This window comes from Salmo trutta, chromosome 5 (genome assembly GCF_901001165.1).
Source record: "Salmo trutta chromosome 5, fSalTru1.1, whole genome shotgun sequence".
Classification (NCBI taxonomy): Eukaryota; Metazoa; Chordata; class Actinopteri; order Salmoniformes; family Salmonidae; genus Salmo; species Salmo trutta.
The window spans coordinates 27472117-27490787 of record NC_042961.1 but is presented as its reverse complement, the minus strand read 5'-3'; the positions used below and the strand labels follow the sequence as shown (position 1 = coordinate 27490787).

Sequence of the window (18671 nt, the reverse complement as noted above, 5' to 3'; positions counted from 1 at the left end):
CACAAAGGGTCAGGCGAGATTGACAGATCTACAAATGTCCTTGCATTGTAAATAACTACTCTGTTGGTGCGTTCCTTTGCCAAACCTTACAATGCCTGGATTGGTATTTTAAGTATCAGCTAACCACAAATGGTAGCAATCTGTCAGTTAATGACAGACATGTTGGTCAAGTTCCCCTGACCAGATGTTGGATGCATCAACCAATGGTTGTGTGCCACGTCAGACTGACAGATTGCTATAACATATGTGGGCTTATGTTATATATGTGGGCTTATATATGTTATATATGTTGGCTTATATGTAAAATACCTATCCAGGCATTGTAAGATCTGGCAGGCGACGGCTGGGCAGAGAAACACACCCGTTGTCAATCAGTCACAATTTACCCATTTATCACGGTTTTGATGCTCTCTAACACGGCCATAATCTACATAGAGCAACTGAGATCTGATATCTATAGACCTCTAGCTGTTTGGTTACAGTGGACATGCTCTTTGATGCTGAAAATGATTTAGACATAGCATTACAATTTAGATGCTGTTTGGTAATTCCTTTTTCTCACTTCTATGAATAGTCAACCAAACTAATACAATCACTTTTAAAAAGACGGTTTTGATATTGTTTGACAGCTCTGAAAATTGGATGCTGTCCCTTTAAAGGAATTGACCTTTCACTCACTTCCTATTACAACGATTGTACTTCCTGTGTAACTATGCGCATGTGGTAAACAAGAATAAGCATGGATTTTGCGAATAAGTGGAGTAGTTTACTGACAAGTCCAAGCCTTAAACATTTAACAGAAGCAGGCTTCGGCATACCGAAGGAAAAACAACATGCCGCTGTTCAGGACCTAACGAAGGCTCATATTGAGTCGTTTGACCAAGCAGTTTCAGATGGACTGTGTCGTGCTGTACAGGTAGGGGAACTTTCACGTGGGACAGTCAGTGCTGTGTCAGCCGTGCCTCCCCAAGCCACAATGTTGGCCAAACGTATCTTTTTTAAATGTCTGTGTCCACTTGCAAGTGGTGCGTTTAGGATTTTGAAAATGCTCCATTATAAAAATAATATTGCTCCATGAAGTAATCAAATCAAAGTTTATTTGTCACGTGCGCCGAATACAACGGGTGTAGACCTTACAGTGAAATGCTTACTTACAGGCTCTAACCAATAGTGCAGAAAAGGTATTAGGTGAACAATAGGTAGGTAAAGAAATGAAACAGTAAAAAGACAGGCTATATACAGTAGCGAGGCTACATACAGACACCGGTTAGTCAGGCTGATTGAGGTAGTATGTAGATATGGTTATAGTGACTATGCATATATGATGAACAGAGAGTAGCAGTAGCGTAAAAGAGGGGTGGTGGGTGGGACACAATGCAGATAGGCCGGTTAGCTAATGTGCGGGAGCACTGGTTGGTCGGCCCAATTGAAGTAGGAGGGGCACACAATGCAAATAGTCCGGGTAGCCATTTGAATACCTGTTCAGGAGTCTTATGGCTTGGGGGTAAAAAGTGTTGAGAAGCCTTTTTGTCCTAGACTTGGCACTCCGGTACCGCTTGCCATGCGGTAGTAGAGAGAACAGTCTGTGGCTGGGGTCTTTGACAATTTTTTGGGCCTTCCTCTGACAACGCCTGTTGTAGAGGTCCTGGATGGCAGGCAGCTTAGCCCCAGTGATGTACTGGGCCGTACACACTACCCTCTGTAGTGCCTTGCAGTCAGAGGCCGAGCAATTGCCGTACCAGGCAGGACGCTCTCGACGTTGCAGCTGTAGAACCTTTTGAGGATCTCAGGACCCATGCCAATTTTTTTTTTAGTTTCCTGAGGGGGAATAGGCTTTGTCGTGCCCTCTTCACGACTGTCTTGGTGTGTTTGGACCATTCTAGTTTGTTGTTGATGTGGACACCGAGGAACTTGAAGCTCTCAACCTGCTCCACTACAGCCCCGTCGATGAGAATGGGGGCGTGCTCGGTCCTCCTTTTCCTGTAGTCCACAACCATCTCCTTAGTCTTGGTTACGTTGAGGGATAGGTTGTTATTCTGGCACCACACGGCCAGGTCTTTGACCTCCTCCCTATAGGCTGTATCATCGTTGTCTGTGATCAGGCCTACCACTGTTGTCGTCTGCAAACTTAGTGATGGTGTTGGAGCCGTGCTCGGCCATGCAGTCGTGGGTGAACAGGGAGTACAGGAGGGGACTGAGCACGCACCCCTGTGGAGCTCCAGTGTTGAGGATCAGCGTGGCAGATGTGTTGCTACCTACCATCACCACCTGGGGTCGGCCCGTCAAGAAGTCCAGAATCCAGTTGCAGAGGGAGGTGTATAGTCCCAGGATCCTTAGCTTAGTGATGAGCTTTGATGGTACTATGGTGTTGAACGCTGAGCTGTAGTCAATGAATAGCATTCTCACATAATTGTTCCTTTTGTCCAGGTGGGAAAGGGCAGTGTGGAGTGCAATAGAGATTGCATCATCTGTGGACCTGTTTGGGCGGTATGCAAATTGGAGTGGGTCTAGGGTTTCTGGGATAATGATGTTGATGTGCGCCATTACCAACCTTTCAAAGCACTTCATGGCTACGGACGTGAGTGCTACGGGTCTGTAGTCTTTTAGGCAGGTTGCCTTTGTGTTCCTGGGCACAGGGACTATGGTGGTCTGCTTGAAACATGTTATTACAGACTCAATCAGGGACATGTTGAAAATGTCAGTGAAGACACCTGACAGTTGGTCGGCACACGCCCGGAGCACACGTCCTGGTAATCCGTCTGGCCCCGCAGCCTTGTGTATGTTGACCTGTTTAAAGGTCTTACTCACGTTGGCTACGGAGAGCGTGATCACACAGTCGTCCAGAACAGCTAATGCTCTCATGTATGCCTCAGTGTTGCTTTCCTCGAAGCGAGCATAGAAGTGATTTAGCTCGTCTGGTAGGCTCGTGTCACTGGGCAACTCGCAGCTGTGCTTCCCTTTGTAGTCTAATAGTTTGCAAGCCCTGCCACGTAAGACGAGCATCGGTGCCGGTGTACTATGATTCAATCTTAGCCCTGTATTGACGCTTTGCCGGTTTGATGGTTCGTCGCAGGGCATAGCAGGATTTCTTTTAAGCTTCCGGGTTAGAGTCCCGCACCTTGAAAGTGGCATCTCTATCCTTTAGCTCAGTGCGAATGTTGCCTGTAATCCATGGCTTCTGGTTGGGGTATGTACGTACAGTCACTTTGGGGATGACGTCCTTGATGCACTTATTGATTAAGCCAGTGACTGATGTGGTGTACTCCTCAATGCCATCGGAAGAATCCCAGAACAGGTTCCAGTCTGTGATAGGAAAACAGTCCTGTAGTTTAGCATCTGCTTCATTTGACCACTTTTTTATAGACCGAGTCACTGGTGCTTCCTGCTTTAATTTTTGCTTGTAAGCAGGAATCAGGAGGATAGAGTTGTGGTTGGATTTACCAAATGGAGGGCGAGGGAGAGATTGTACGCGTCTCTGTGTGTGGAGTACAGGTGATCTAGAATTTTTTTCCCCCTCTGGTTGCACATTTAACATGTTGATAGAAATTTGGTAGAACTGATTTAAGTTTCCCTGCGTTAAAGTCTCCGGCCACTAGGAGCGCCGCCTCTGGGTGAGTGGTTTCCTGTTTGCTTATTTCCTTATACAGCTCACTGAGTGTGGTCTTAGTGCCAGCATCTATCTGTGGTGGTAAATAAACAGCCACGAAAAGTATAGCTGAAAACTCTCTAGGCAAGTAGTGTGGCCTGCAATTTATCACAATATACTCTACTTCAGGCGAGAAAAATCTACAGACTTCCTTAGATTTCGTGCACCAGCTGTTGTTTACAAATATGCACAGACCCCCCCCCCCCCCTCGTCTTACCTGAGTTTGCTGTTCTATCTTGCCGGTGCTGCGTATATCCCGCTAGCTGAATATCCATGTCGTCATTCAGCCACGATTCCGTGAAACATAGGATATTACAGTTTTTGATGTCCCGTTAGTAGGATATTCGTGATTGTACCTCGTCTAATTTATTGTCCAATGATTGCACGTTGGCGAGTAGTATTGACGGTAACGGCAGCTTTCCCAGTCGCCTTCTCCGGGTCCTGACCAGGCATCCGGCTCTTTGTCCTCTGTACCTGCGTCGCTTCCTCTTGCAAATAACGGGGTTGTCGGTCCTGTGGGGTGTTTGGAGAATGTCTTGTGCGTTGTCTTTGTAGGAAAAATCTTCGTCTAATCCGAGGTGTGTGTGATCGCTGTCCTGATATCCAGAAGCTCTTTTTTGCCGTAAGATACGGTTGCAGAAACATGTACAAAATAAGTTACAAATAACATGAAAAAAACACATAATAGCACAATTGGTTGGGCGCCCGTAAAACTGCTGCCATTTCTTCCGGCGCCATTTTGTTAATCCAACAACTTGTATGCCGCCATCTTGTCTATTTCAAATCTTGTCATTGATTAAGACGGGTGTCATGACATGCGGCACTTTGGGGCAGACCCACCTGTCTCAATCAATGAGAGATTTGAAATTGACATGGTTAAGGTTGGTTGAAAATGATGTGCTATACAACAGTACCTAACCTGTAACTCACAGTAATGGATACCAACATTTTTTGGTTAACTCACATTATCTGGTGTAACAATCTGTAACGATGCAGCTACCTGGTTGTAGTTGGTATCTGTCATGCAAAACCATGGGTTTGGAGAGTTCATGTGAAAATGTTTGTTCCATTTCTCCTTTTCAGTCCATCCGTCCCTTGGAGTTTATGTTTAAAAATGACCGGATCAGCCTGGCATTTGTGGAGGCCACCATCTTTAAACCAGTGGTGGGCAAAGGAAGCATCTGCCGGGACCTGAGGGTGTTCCCAGCAGAGTGCAGAGGGAGACGCTGCTCCTACCGGGGAAAGCTTGTGGTAAGCTTGCCTGCAAACCCAACACCTGTACAATATGGATTGTACTGTATATGACGGTCAAGACAAGGTCTTTCTACAATCTATCACAAGACTTGCCCATTGTGATGAATTTAAGTTTTGTGCTGTGATTCTTCACAGGCAGATGTCAGCTGGTCTGTGAATGGGGTTCCCAAAGGCATCATCAAGCAGTCTCTGGGCCAGTTGCCCATCATGGTGAAGTCTAGGCTGTGTAACCTGCATGGGCTCCCTCCCAAAGAGCTCATTGAGCACCATGAGGAGGCTGAGGTAGGAGAATGGCACTGTTCCTACCGGCAGGGTTTCCTTTAGCCGGTAATAGCCGGCTTTTGGGCGTAAAAAAAAATAAAGCCTTTAAATAAAATTGCCATCGGCCAATTGTCTGGGGGAAGAAAAAAAAATCCCATTGCAAAATAAGGCTTTTTAGCCTATTCATTGATAAACTGGTATTTCTATGTAAATACATTTGACTGGTCATGCTTGTCGGTCTATGGGTTCCTTTGCATAAATCCGTGGAATTAAATTACCACGTGTGCATATTAGTTATTTATCTTATCACATGGGCACAGCATACAGATAGAGCCTTTGAACGGAAAGTCTGTCAGGCGGCACTTTTACAAGCCCAGCCATTGTGCAACGATTCTAAATGCACTCGTGTGTTTAAAAATAGCTAATATTTTTATTTCTCAACTGGTAATTGAAGCGGCCTCTCCATTCGCCATTCAAATGCATAGTCAACAGAAGGCAGGCTTCATCAGCGCGTCACATACCACTTCGCAATGAGCTGGAGGCAGTATACATTTTGAAAACCTATAGCTACTTAATTGTTTGAAACATTAACGTTTTAGTACATATTATGAGGCATGTTTTACCTTGCTTTAAAGTATCCTAGACAAAATCTGACAAAATCCGTGAAGGCAGTTATTTCATAAAGACTTCCATATGCCATTAAAACCAGTAGCCTAATTCTCATTTTCTATTGGTTTTCAACTATCTTTCATTGTCCAGTAGCCTAATGCATTACTGCGCTGCTAATGTTAAGAAATAATAGTTTATCAACATTTTTAAACTAAACGTTCTGATCTGATGCATCAGATGTATTGCTTTTTAACGTTTAATTATTTTCATGTAGCCTAGGCCTGCTGGTTGTGTGAATTTGTTATATCGTCCCTGAGTCCGTTTGGGCTATTTCTTTCTAGACAAGCTGACCAATAGAATATGTAAACTTTTCTTCTATGGGGATAGTAGATTAACATGGGCTCATAGGTTGCACATTCTGAAGGCTAGGTGAAGCTTTCCCTAAGAAAATTGACAAAATCATATAGCCTAACTAATTAGCCTACTAAATACAATCATTCAAAATAGGTTACTAAAGCATGATTTGGCCACAGAGGATCATTAGCTTCCCCTAGCTTTAAAAAAAAAAAAAATTGTTGGGTCAGTACCACTGTTTTTTCTGTCCAAAGAAAGCTGAATTATATTATTAGCCTAAATTATGACTATTCAGTCTACTTATCACATTATGACTAGTAGGCCTGCAAATGCGATGATACATGGGATGCTTTATTAAAAGGTGCATTTTCATGGTGAATTTCATTCCCCAAACTTTAACTTCACGCTCTCTGGGTGGCCACCCTAGTCAGGTTATGTACCCATTGCATATATGTCCGGTAAATTAAAATGCTGCCGGTCAAATGTCCTGCGCCACATTTTCATAACAGAAAACCCTGATCTGTGGGAACCAGTCAATCTGATCATTTATGCTTCGAAGCAAAAAATCAAGGCACATTTTTATGCTTTTACACTTACGTTTTACAGTTTGCATGCGTCTTTACATTTCTTTAGATTCAATCTCTCTTTCTCTCCATCCTCAATGCAACAGGAAATGGGTGGTTATTTTATTGTGAATGGGAACGAGAAGGTCATTCGCATGCTGATCATGCCAAGGAGGAACTACCCTATCGCTATGTCAAGGCCGAAGTGGAAGAACAGAGGCCAGGGATACACTCAGTATGGTACGCAAGGCAGTTAATGTACACTATGTGGAGGGTTTTAATGTACAAGCCGAACATTGCATTGTTGGAGCAGTTGAGACCCATGGCCTACTATAAGTAGCCTAACATTGATTATTGCAGTCCTATCGCCTTGCTGCAGACAAAAGCTAAAGCTATTCTTTGTCTGTCTCCCCAGGTATCTCAATGCACTGTGTGAAGGAGGAGCACACCGCTATCAATATGAACCTGCATTACCTGGACAACGGAACTGTGATGCTCAACTTCATATACCAGAAAGAGCTCTTCTTCCTCCCCCTGGGCTTTGCACTAAAGGTGAGATGGAGCAGTGATATTTGGAATAGGAACTTGCATGTGACATTAAAGTCTGTCCATTAGGTTTTTATGCATGCGACACATAAGAATGTTATGAGAATTGGGCCATATGGCCTATACTGTATGAAATTAAGGTGTATATATTTAACATTTTAACCACATTGCCTTTCTGTTTTGGCCAGGCTCTAGTGGACTTCACAGACTTCCAGATTTACCAGGAGCTGATCAAAGGTCGTGAGGCGAACTCCTTCTACAAGAGCTGTGTGTCTGAGATGCTGCGACTCGTCATGGAGGAGGGCTGCATCACCCGCGGCAAGGTGCTCAACTACCTGGGCGAGCGCTTCCGGGTCAAGATGAACCTGCCAGAGTGGTACACCCACGAACAGTGTGCCAACTACCTGCTAGAGTAAGTGTTTGTGTGTGTTATTAATAACTTCACCATGCTCAAAGTGATATTCAATGTCTGCTTTTTTTTTTTTTTACCCATCTACCAATAGGTGCCCTTCTTTGCGAGGCATTGGAAAACCTCCCTGGTCTTTACAGTTGAATCTGTGTTTGAAATTCACGGCTCGACTGAGGGACCTTACAATTATCTGTATGTGTGGGGTACAGAGATGAGGTAGTCATTCAAAACGTAATGCAGTCCATGCAACTTATGTGACTTGTTAAGCAAATGTTTACTCTTGAACTTATTTAGGCTTGCCATAACAAAGGAGTTGAATTCTTATTGACTCAAGACATTTCGGCTTTTCATTTTTAATTGAGTTATCCACATTTCTAAAGACATTGACCGGGTCAGCTCTAGCAGGGCAGAAATTTGATGAACTGAATTGTTGGAAAGGTGCCATCCTATGACGGTGCCACGTTGAACGTCACTGAGCTCTTCAGTACGTGCCATTCTACCTCCGATGTTTGTCTATGGTGATTGCATGGCTGTGTGCTCGATTTTTATACACCTGTCCGCCACTGGTGTAGCTGAAATGGCGGAATACACTAATTTGAAAGGGTGTCCACATACTTTTGGCAATGGAGTGAATGCCTATAGCAGATACTTTTATTCAAAGTGACTTAGTCATGAGTGGATATATTTAATTTTTGTTGGTGTATGGGTGGTCCTTGGAATCTAACCAACTATCCTGACGTTGCAAGCACCATGCTCTACCAACACACACACATGCACTCTTTATGGAATGTGTTGTGTTCTCTCTGTTCAGCCAGTGCATCTGTATCCACCTGAAGTCGGATGTGGAGAAGTTCTACCTGCTGTGTCTGATGACGCGGAAGCTATTCACGTTTGCCAAGCAGGAGTGTATGGAGGAGAACCCGGACAGTCTGATGTGTCAGGAGGTGCTCACGCCAGGACGGCTCTACCTAATGTTTCTCAAGGTCAGTTCAGACATCAGGACAGCTCTGCATTCTACTACTGACAAGTGATGAACAGTTCTGGATCTGACATATTGGTGAATCAAAAACTATTTATTATGAAGATACTACAACATTGTGGGGAACAGAAGTTGTCATGTTTGGCATGTGTAATGTAAAAACACCACAAAATGTTCTGGCCAGAAAGCTAGCAGTGTAACCTTGACTGTAAGGCCTTGGTATTAAATCACACTCTAGTTTTCCTCCAGGTCATATAATTACTCTGTAGGATGTGTGTTAACCATTTGCAATGTGATGATAGGAGAAGATGGCTGCCTGGATGGTGTCTGTGAAATTGGCTATGGACAAGAGGGCCCATAGGCTAACTGGTGGGGTGAGCTCTGATAATCTGGTGAAGATGTTCAACATGGGCTCTGATGTTACCCATCCCTTTGAGTATCTGCTAGCCACTGGGAATCTCACTTCAAAGACGGGTATGCTGTGATACAAAACATTCTACTTATTTGTCATTACAACGTATCCACTGTTCTATTTTTCTCCCAGTGTTTTACTTTGAGTTATGCAGATATACATGACGTGTAAAGTTACCTAGAAACACATGCTGGTCCTGACATTCTGTTCCTCTTCCCTCCTGCCGTCAGGTCTGGGCATGCTCCAGAACACGGGACTGTGTGTGGTGGCCGACAAGCTCAACTTCATCCGCTACCTGTCCCACTTCCGCTGTGTGCACAGAGGGGCAGCCTTTGCCAAGATGAGGACCACCTCCGTACGTCGTCTGCTGCCCGAGTCCTGGGGCTTCCTGTGCCCCGTGCACACCCCCGACGGAGAGCCCTGCGGCCTCATGAACCACATGACGGCCCACTGTGAAATCATAGCCCCGGCCCTGCCCACCACCACCCTCCCTGCCCTGCTCTGCTCCCTCGGTGAGTACAGACAAACCTGGGAATTGTGAATGTATAGCTAGCTGTCTCACTATGGCGTCCTCCATGTCGTAGCCCGTGTTGGAGATCAGAGACGATGCTGTTGTTTCCAATGGGGTAGTTGTACATGACAAACATTAACATGTGTCCAAAGTAAAACACAAAGGCCTGGGATTCAACGTGACAGGATATCCAAGGTTATGTCACTCACTGTGATTAGCATGCAGCTGGAACCTATTGGGTCCTAAGGTTTATTCGTACATACTGTGTGTCGATGTGTGAAAATGCTCAGTCGTTTATATGCGATTGTGTTGTCCCATCATTCTCCTCCAGGTGTGACTCCTGTGGATGGTTCTCCTGGCAAGGCCTACACTGACTGCTATCCTGTGCTCCTGGATGGTGCCATGGTGGGTTGGGTAGAGACTGAGCTGGCCCCCTTCCTCGCAGACTCCCTCCGCAGGTTCAAGGTAAGGCAGGGCATCTTCTAACCATCTGCAGTTATAACATGGGTTTGATCATCACTCACTTATGTAATAGATAATTCATCACACATGAATAGTGGCAGCTAGTTGTGTTTTTCTGCCTCTTACTCATTCTTGTTCATGCCACTCTCTTGCAGGTGTTGAAGGAGAAGAAGATCCCTCCCTGGACTGAGATAGTTCTGGTTCCCCAGACCAGCAAGGCCAGCATGTACCCAGGCCTGTACCTCTTCACCACCCCCTGCCGCATGGTGCGGCCTGTCCGCAACCTGGCCCTGGGCCAGCAGGAACTGATCGGCACCTTTGAACAGGTACTACAGTCGCAAGCTGCTTAAAATCTCTCAATTCCTGGGCATCCTTAGTAAACCCCCTAGTTACTAATCGTAGCCTCTGGGACAAGAAGGAATGCTTTCAAACTAGTTTTCAAGCTGAGGGTATTGTCAGTGATTCTTTGTTTTGTCAACTCTAGGACAGTCATTACAGTAATTGTTGGAAGTTGTTTCTTGAGTTTGGTTTGTAGTGTCATGTCAGTACCTAGTTACTTGTAGATGGTTAGTCTGACCGTGCCTTCAGAAAGTATTCATACCACTTGACTTATTACACATTTTGTTGTAATAAAAAAAAAGAATCTCACCCATCTACTCACCCATACCCCACAATGACAAAGTGAAAAAAAATTGTTATAAATGTTTGCAAATATATTAAATGAAATACAGAAATATCACATTTACATAAGTATTCACACCCCTGAGTCAATACATGTTAGAATCACCTAACGTTTATTGAATCAGCTTTCTGGGTAAGTCTCTCTTAGAGCTTTGCACATCTGGATTGTACAATATTTGTTATTTTTTAAATTCTTCAATCTCTATGAAGTTGGTGATCATTTTTAGACAGACATTTTCAAATCTTGCCATAGATTTTCAAACGGATTTAAGTCAAAACTGTAACTAGTCCACTCGGGAACATTAATGTTGTCTTGGTAAGCAACTCCAGTGTATATTTGGCCTTGTGTTTTAGGTTATTGTCCTGCTGAAAGGTGAATTTGTCTCCCAGTGTTTGTTGGAAAGCAGACAACCAGGTTTTCCTATAGGATTTTGCCTGTGCTTAGCTCTAGTCCGTTTCTTTTTATCCTAAAAAAAAACTCCCTAGTCCTTGCCGATGACAAGCATACCCATAACATGATGCAGCCACCACCATGCTTAAAAATATAAGGTGGTACTTAGTGATGTGGTGTTAGATTTTCCCATTCTTCTCTGCAAATCATCTCAAGCTCTATCACAGGGCTGCCCAACCCTCTTCCTGGAGATATACTGTCCTGTAGGTTTTCATTACAACCCTAGTTTAGCATATCTGATTCAGCGAGTTAAGGTTGAGCAGCTAATAAGTAGAATCAGGTGTGTTAAATTAGGTTTGGACTGAAAACCCGGTAGATCTCCAGGAAGAGGTTTGGGCAGCCCTGCTCGATCAGGTTGAATGGGAAGCATTGCTGCACAGCTATGTTCAGGTCTCTCCAGAGATGTTTGATTGGGATAAAGTCCAGCCTCTGGCTGGGCCACTCAAGGATATTGAGACTTGTCCCGAAGCCACTCCTGCATTGTCTTGGCTGTGTGCTTAGGGTCGTTGTTCTGTTGGAAGGTGAACCTTCACCCCAGTCTGAGGTCCTGAGAGCTCTGGAGCAGGTTTTCATCAAGGATCTCTGTACTTTACTCCGTTCATCTTTCCTTCGATCACATGGCTTGGTTTTTGCTCTGACATGCACTGTCAACTGTGGGACCTTATATAGACAGGTGTGTGCCTTTTCCAAATCATGTCCAGTCAATTGAATTTACCACAGGTGGCCTCCAATGAAGTTGTAGAAAGGATGATGAATGGAAACAGGAGGCACCTGAGCTCAATTTTGATTCTCATAGCAAAGGGTCTGAATACTTACAGTACCTGTCAAGTTTGTACACACCTACTCATTCAAGGGTTTTTCTTTATTTTTAGAAAAAAAATTACATTGTAGAATAATAGTGAAGAAATCAAAAAGATTTTATGGTTATGTAGTAACCAAAAAAGTATTAAACAAATCAAAATATATTTTGAGATTCTTCAAAGTAGCCACACTTTGCCTTGATGACAGCTTTGCACACTCTTGGCGTTCTCTCAACCTGCTTCATGAGGTAGTCACCTGGAATTTTTCAATTAACAGGTGTGCCTTGTTAAAAGGTAATTTGTGGAATTTCTTTCCTTAATGTGTTTTGAGCCAATCAATTGTGTTGTGACAAGGTAGGGGTGGTATACAGAAGATAGCCCTATTTGATAAAAGCCCATGTCCATATTATGGCAAGAACAGCACAAATAAGCAAAGAGAAACGACAGTCCATTACTTTAAGACATGAAGATCAGTCAATCCCCAAAAATGTGAAGACCTTTGAAAGTTTCTATAAGTGCAGTCACAAAAACCATCAGGCGCTATGATGAAATTGGCTCTCATGAGGACCGCCACAGGAAAGGAAGACCCAGTTACCTCTGCTGCAGAGGATAAGTTCATTGGTGTTAACTGCACCTCAGATTGCAACCCCAAAAAATGCTTCACAGAATTCAAGTAACAGACACATCTCAAATACAACTGTTCAGAGGAGACTGCGTGAATCAGGCGTTCATGGTCGAATTGCTGCAAAGAAACCACTACTAAAGGACACCAATAAGAAGAGACTTGCTTGGGCTAAGAAACACGTGCAATGGACATTAGACCAGTGGAAATCTGTCCTTTGGTCTGATTAGTACAAATTTGAGATTTTTGGTTCCAACCGCAATGTCTTTTGAGAAACGCAGAGTAGGTGAACGGATGATCTCCACGTGTGTGGTTCCCACCGTGAAGCATGGAGGAGGTGTGATGGTGTGGGGGTGCTTTGCTGGTCACACTGTCTTATTTTATTTAGAATTCAAGGACCATTTCACCAGCATGGCTACCACAGCATTCTGCAGCGACACGCCATCCCATCTGGGTTGCACTTAGTCTCACTATCATTTGTTTTTTAAAGGACAATGACCCAAACCTCACCTCCCGGCTGTGTAATGGCTATTTGACCAAGGAGAGTGATGAAGTGCTGCATCAGATGACCTGGCCTCCACAATCACCCAAATTGAGATGGTTTGGTATGAGTTGGACCGCAGAGTGAAGGAAAAGCAGCCAACAAGTGCTCAGCATATGTGAGAACTCCTTCAAGACTGTTGGAAAAGCATTCCTCATGCAGCTGGTTGAGAGAATGCCGAGATTGTGCAAAGGCTGGCTACTTTGAAGAATCTAAAATGTATTTTTGCGTTACTACATGATTTCATATGTTTCATAGTTTTGATATTTTTCACTTGTATTCTACAATTTAGAAAAGAGTAAAAATAAAAACCCTTGAATAAGTAGGTGTCAACTTTTGACTGGTACTGTATGCAAAAACGGTATTTCTGTGTTCTATGTTTAATACATTTGGTAAAATGTCTAAACCTGTTTTCGCTTTGTCATTATGGGATAGTGTGTGTAGATTCATTTTAAAATAAGGCTAACTTAACATTTTGAAAAAGTCAAGGGGTCTGTACTTTCCAGAAGGAACTGTATATATCTCCCAATAGGTGCCCTTTGCGAGGCATTGCAAAACTTTCCTGGTCTTTGTTGTTGAATCTGTGTTTGAAATTCACTGCTCGACTGAGGGTCCTTACAAATAATTGTGTGTGTGGGGTACAGCGATGAGGTAGTCATTCAAAAAGCCATGCAGTCCATGCAACTTATGTGACTTGTTAAGCAGATTTTTACTCCTGAACTTATTTAGGCTTGCCACAACAAAGGGGTTGAGTACTTATTGACTCAAGACATTTCAGCTTTTCATTTTTAATTAATTTGTAAACATTTCTGTAGGCTAGTGACACCTAAATGTAATCCATTTTAAATGTAGGTTGTAACACAACAAAATGTGCTAAAAGTAAAGGTTGTGAATACTTTCTGAAGGACTGTATATGTTTTAGTCCTAATTCCTTAGAGGCTTGTGGTATGGTGTGGCCGCTCCTTCCGATTAACTTAATTATTTTAAACAATAAGGCCCAAGGTGGTGTGGTATGGCCAATATACCACGACTAAGGGCTGTCCTTATGCAGGACGCAACGCGGAGAGCCTGGATACAGCCCTTAACCATGGGATATTGGCAATATACCACAAACCCCTAGGTGCCTTATTGCTATTATAAGCTGGTTACAAATGTAATTAGAGCATTAAAGAAACGTTTTGGCATACCTGTGGTATACGGTCTGATGTACCTCAGCGTTCAGCCAATCAGCATTCAGGGCTTGAACTACCCAGTTTATAATCCCATTTATGCACCCAAATCTACAGTATGCTGTGACGTTTGCTTCTTGTGTGGACAGTTAGAGACAGTACCTTATTCTGTTTGAGTACAAGGAAACATTTGTGAATAAAGCTTCTCTCTCCTGTTTGACAGCTCTACATCAACGTGGGCATCAGTGAGGATGAGATCGAGCCGGGTGTGACCACCCACCAGGAGCTCTTCCTCCACAGCATGCTGAGCGTGGTGGCTAACTTCATCCCTTACTCGGACCACAACCAGAGTCCCAGGAACATGTACCAGTGCCAGATGGGTAAGGCTGCACCAAGTTTTCAGAAGCAGGCATCTCTGGTGTTTTCTGAGTTCAGTTACCCTTAGATACCTTTTTTTTCTTTTTGTGAGTGTTTTTAGCTAATTCCTATACAGAGAACACTACATGTGAAAAAATGTGCTTTATTCTTCTAGAATGCCTGACTTTTTAAAAATGATCCTGTTGGTGTAACTCATCTTCTCCTCCACAGGTAAACAGACAATGGGCTTCCCCCTCCACTCATTCCAGGACCGCTCGGACAACAAGCTGTACCGCCTTCAAACCCCTCAGAGCCCTCTGGTCAGGCCTGTCATGTACGACCACTACAACATGGACAACTACCCCATCGGCACCAACGCCATTGTAGCTGTGATCTCCTACACTGGCTACGACATGGAGGACGCCATGGTGAGACAGCTAGCTATACATAAATTCACTTTTTATTTACCCATTGGCTGATTTCACTGTACCAGGTGTGTGTAGAATACATGTATAAGGTGGGTGTGTGTGTGCATGCGTAAGTGTTCTATTTTAATTCTGTTTGCGCCTAGATCCTGAACAAGTCGTCATGGGAAAGGGGCTTTGGTCATGGCTGTGTTTACAAGACTGAGCTGGTGGACCTGGCAGAGAAGATGAAGGGCGAGGACAACCTGGTGTTTGGGGTCAAACCCGGTGACCCCAAGGTAATGGACAAACTGGACACTGATGGGCTGCCCTACATCGGCGCAGTGCTACAACATGGAGACCCCTTCTACAGCTACATCAACCTCAACACCGGGCAGAGCTTTGTCAACTTTTACAAGTGAGTTATCCAGTTTGGCCTAATGTTCTTTCCATTGTCATACCATAGTGTTGACTATTTCTCTACTCTATGATGATGAGTTGGCCAGATGCAGCGGCTAATGCAATTTTATAACCTGCTGTCTTTCCCTCGCTTTCGTAGGAGTCAAGAAAGCTGTGTAGTAGACAACATCAAGGTGTGCAGCAACGATGTTGGCTCGGGCCGCTTCAAGCGCGTCTGCATCACCGTGCGAGTGCCCCGTAACCCCACCATCGGGGACAAGTTCGCCAGCCGCCACGGGCAGAAGGGCATCCTGAGCCGCCTGTGGCCTGCCGAGGACATGCCCTTCACAGAGAGCGGCATGACCCCCGACATTCTGTTCAACCCTCACGGCTTCCCTTCCCGCATGACCATCGGCATGCTCATCGAGAGCATGGCCGGCAAGTCGGGCGCCCTCCACGGCCTGTGCCACGACGCCACTCCCTTCACTTTCTCCGAGGAGAACTCGGCACTGGAGCATTTTGGGGACATGTTGCGCGCTGCCGGCTACAACCACTACGGCACCGAGCGCCTCTACAGCGGCCTCAGCGGCCTGGAGCTAGAGGCGGACATCTTCATCGGCGTGGTCTACTACCAGAGGCTGCGTCACATGGTCTCCGACAAGTTCCAGGTGAGGACCACTGGCGCGCGGGACAAGGTGACCAACCAGCCGGTGGGTGGAAGGAACATCCAGGGGGGCATCCGCTTCGGGGAGATGGAGCGCGACGCCCTGCTGGCCCACGGGACCTCCTTCCTGCTCCACGACCGCCTCTTCAACTGCTCTGACCGCTCTGTGGCACAGGTGTGTGTGGACTGTGGTAGCCTACTGTCCCCTCTACTGGAGAAACCACCACCCTACTGGTCGGCCACACGCCACCGCAAGACTGTCTGCCTCCTCTGCGGCAAGAGTGACTCCATCGATACGGTGTCTGTGCCATACGTCTTCCGCTACTTTGTTGCCGAGCTGGCGGCGATGAACATCAAAATCAAATTGGACGTGAAGTGAATTCAATGTGAAGTTTGTTCAGTCTACCCACCAGCCACAGACAGTGCTATATTGTGCACAGGAAGTTTGTCTTCTCCCGTGTGTGACTGGGAGTGGTCAGATATTAAAGCCTTTAATATAAAACATAAGGCCTATCTCCAAATGTAATCTGTCACATGTAAAAGCAAAAAATATGATTGCAAAGAACTTACTGGAGTTTACACAATTACCTGAACTACAAAGCCATACTGATCATCAGAATGGCCAAGTGCTTGAGAGGTTTCCCCTCTTGTTGTCCAGAATGGTCTCTACCTATCATAAGTTATGGCTAAATTGAGACTTGGGTCAAGGATAGATAGAATTTTCCAAAAATGTTCAGAAGTTACAAAGATATTGTACAGTAACTGTCTAACATATACTGATTTACAAAACAATATTGTGTATTTAGAGTGAAATCCTCTTAAGAAAATACATTGTGATGGTGTACATTGAGCATGAGACAAAGTCGATTGTGACTACTTGTTAATAAAATGAGTTTTGTCAGTGACTAACTACACTTTACTCTTCAGAATGACAATCAATACACATTCAAGTTGTTCCTGTCATAACCAGCACTTTGAAGGAGACAATGTTGTGCACAAGGCTTTAGCTTCTTATGTCCTGTTTTTTTATACCTACCAGAAGATGCTGGTGGGAGGAGCTGTAGGAGGACAGGCTCATTGTAATGGCTGGAATGGAATCAATGGAACGAAGCGTTGCTTCCATGGGTTTGATTCTGTTCCAGCCATTTACAATGAGCCGCTCCTCCCACCAGCCCACTGCTACCTACCTCCCCCAACAGATAAAATAAAAAATATATTATACATTTGACTACATTAAGAGTAGACAATGAACAATGCAATAGGCCACGTCATTCGGTATGTAAACAATTATTACACCCTTTCTCCCACATTGAAGATGAAAGACCATGGTGCTTGCCTTACGGAGCCGTGAGGGGAACGGCACCTCCATACCTTCAGGCTCTGATCAGTCCCTACACCCAAACGAGGGCACTGCGCTCATCCACCGCTGGCCTGCTGGCCCCCCTACCTCTGAGGAAGCACAGTTCCCGCTCAGCCCAGTCAAAACTGTTCGCTGCTCTGGCACCCCTATGGTGGAACAAGCTCCCTCACAACGCCAGGACATCGGAGTCAATCACCACCTTCCGGAGACACCTGAAACCCCACCTCTTTAAGGAATACCTAGGATAGGATAAAGTAATCCTTCTAATCCCCCCCCTAAAATATTTAGATGCACTATTGTAAAGTGGTTGTTCCACTGGATAAGAGTGTCTGCTAAATGACTTAAATGTAAATGAAAGAAAAGCAGTTGATTTGATTTTCACAATTCCCTTTACAAGAAACCCATGTCATTAATGCAGGCCTTTGGAAACAATCTTCATTTACAGTACATTCGGAAAGTATTCAGACCCCTTGACTATTTCCACATTTTGTTACGTTAAAGCCTTATTGCAACATTGATTAAAATGTGTTTTTCCCCCAATCTACACACAATACCACATAACAAAGCAAAAACAGTTTTTTTGAATTTTTGCAAATGTATTAAAAATAAATGTAATCACATTGACATAAGTATTCAGACCCTTTACTCAGTACTTTGTTGAAGCACCTTTGGCAGCGATTACAGCCTTGAGTCTTGGGTATAACGGTACAAGCTTGGCACACCGATATTTGGGGAGTTTCTTCCATTCTTCTCTGCAGATCCTCGCAAGCTCTGTCAGGTTGGATGGGGAGCGTCGCTGCACCTGGAGCAGGTTTTCAAGAATCTCTCTGTACTTTGCTCCATTCATCATTCCCTCGATCCTGACAAGTCTCCCTGCCCCTGAAAAACATCCCCACAGCAGGAAGCTACCACCACCATGCTTCACCGTAGGGATGGTATTGGCCAGGTGATGAGCGGTGCCTGGTTTCCTCCAGACGTGACGCTTGGCATTCAGGCCAAAGAGTTCAAACTTGGTTTCATCAGACTTGGGCTGTGGCGGTCACAAAATTGTCAGCCAGTGATTATCAAGCAAATAACTCAAGGTAATTGACCGTTAACATACACATTTAGCATCTCCTGGCTTCCACACAGCCTACAAGCCACTGAAGCAGACCTTTGGAACATCTACAGTATAAGAAATCCATGTAATATAGCCTACACCTTTACAATAAATCCAT

General features: G+C 44.6%; 1 protein-coding gene across 1 annotated transcript; it reads left to right on the top strand.

Annotated features, from left to right (window-relative positions):
- The first annotated feature begins 699 nt into the window (after positions 1-699).
- Positions 700-17008, top strand: polr1b (RNA polymerase I subunit B). The gene is made up of 15 exons (XM_029753171.1): positions 700-916; positions 4730-4897; positions 5036-5182; positions 6795-6927; positions 7103-7239; positions 7422-7645; positions 8454-8625; positions 8924-9095; positions 9264-9545; positions 9876-10009; positions 10162-10332; positions 14494-14650; positions 14859-15055; positions 15199-15449; positions 15591-17008. Exons 1-15 carry the CDS (start codon positions 740-742, stop codon positions 16471-16473), a joined length of 3405 nt encoding a protein of 1134 aa, XP_029609031.1. The 5' UTR covers positions 700-739; the 3' UTR covers positions 16474-17008.
- Positions 17009-18671: the final 1663 nt, after the last annotated feature.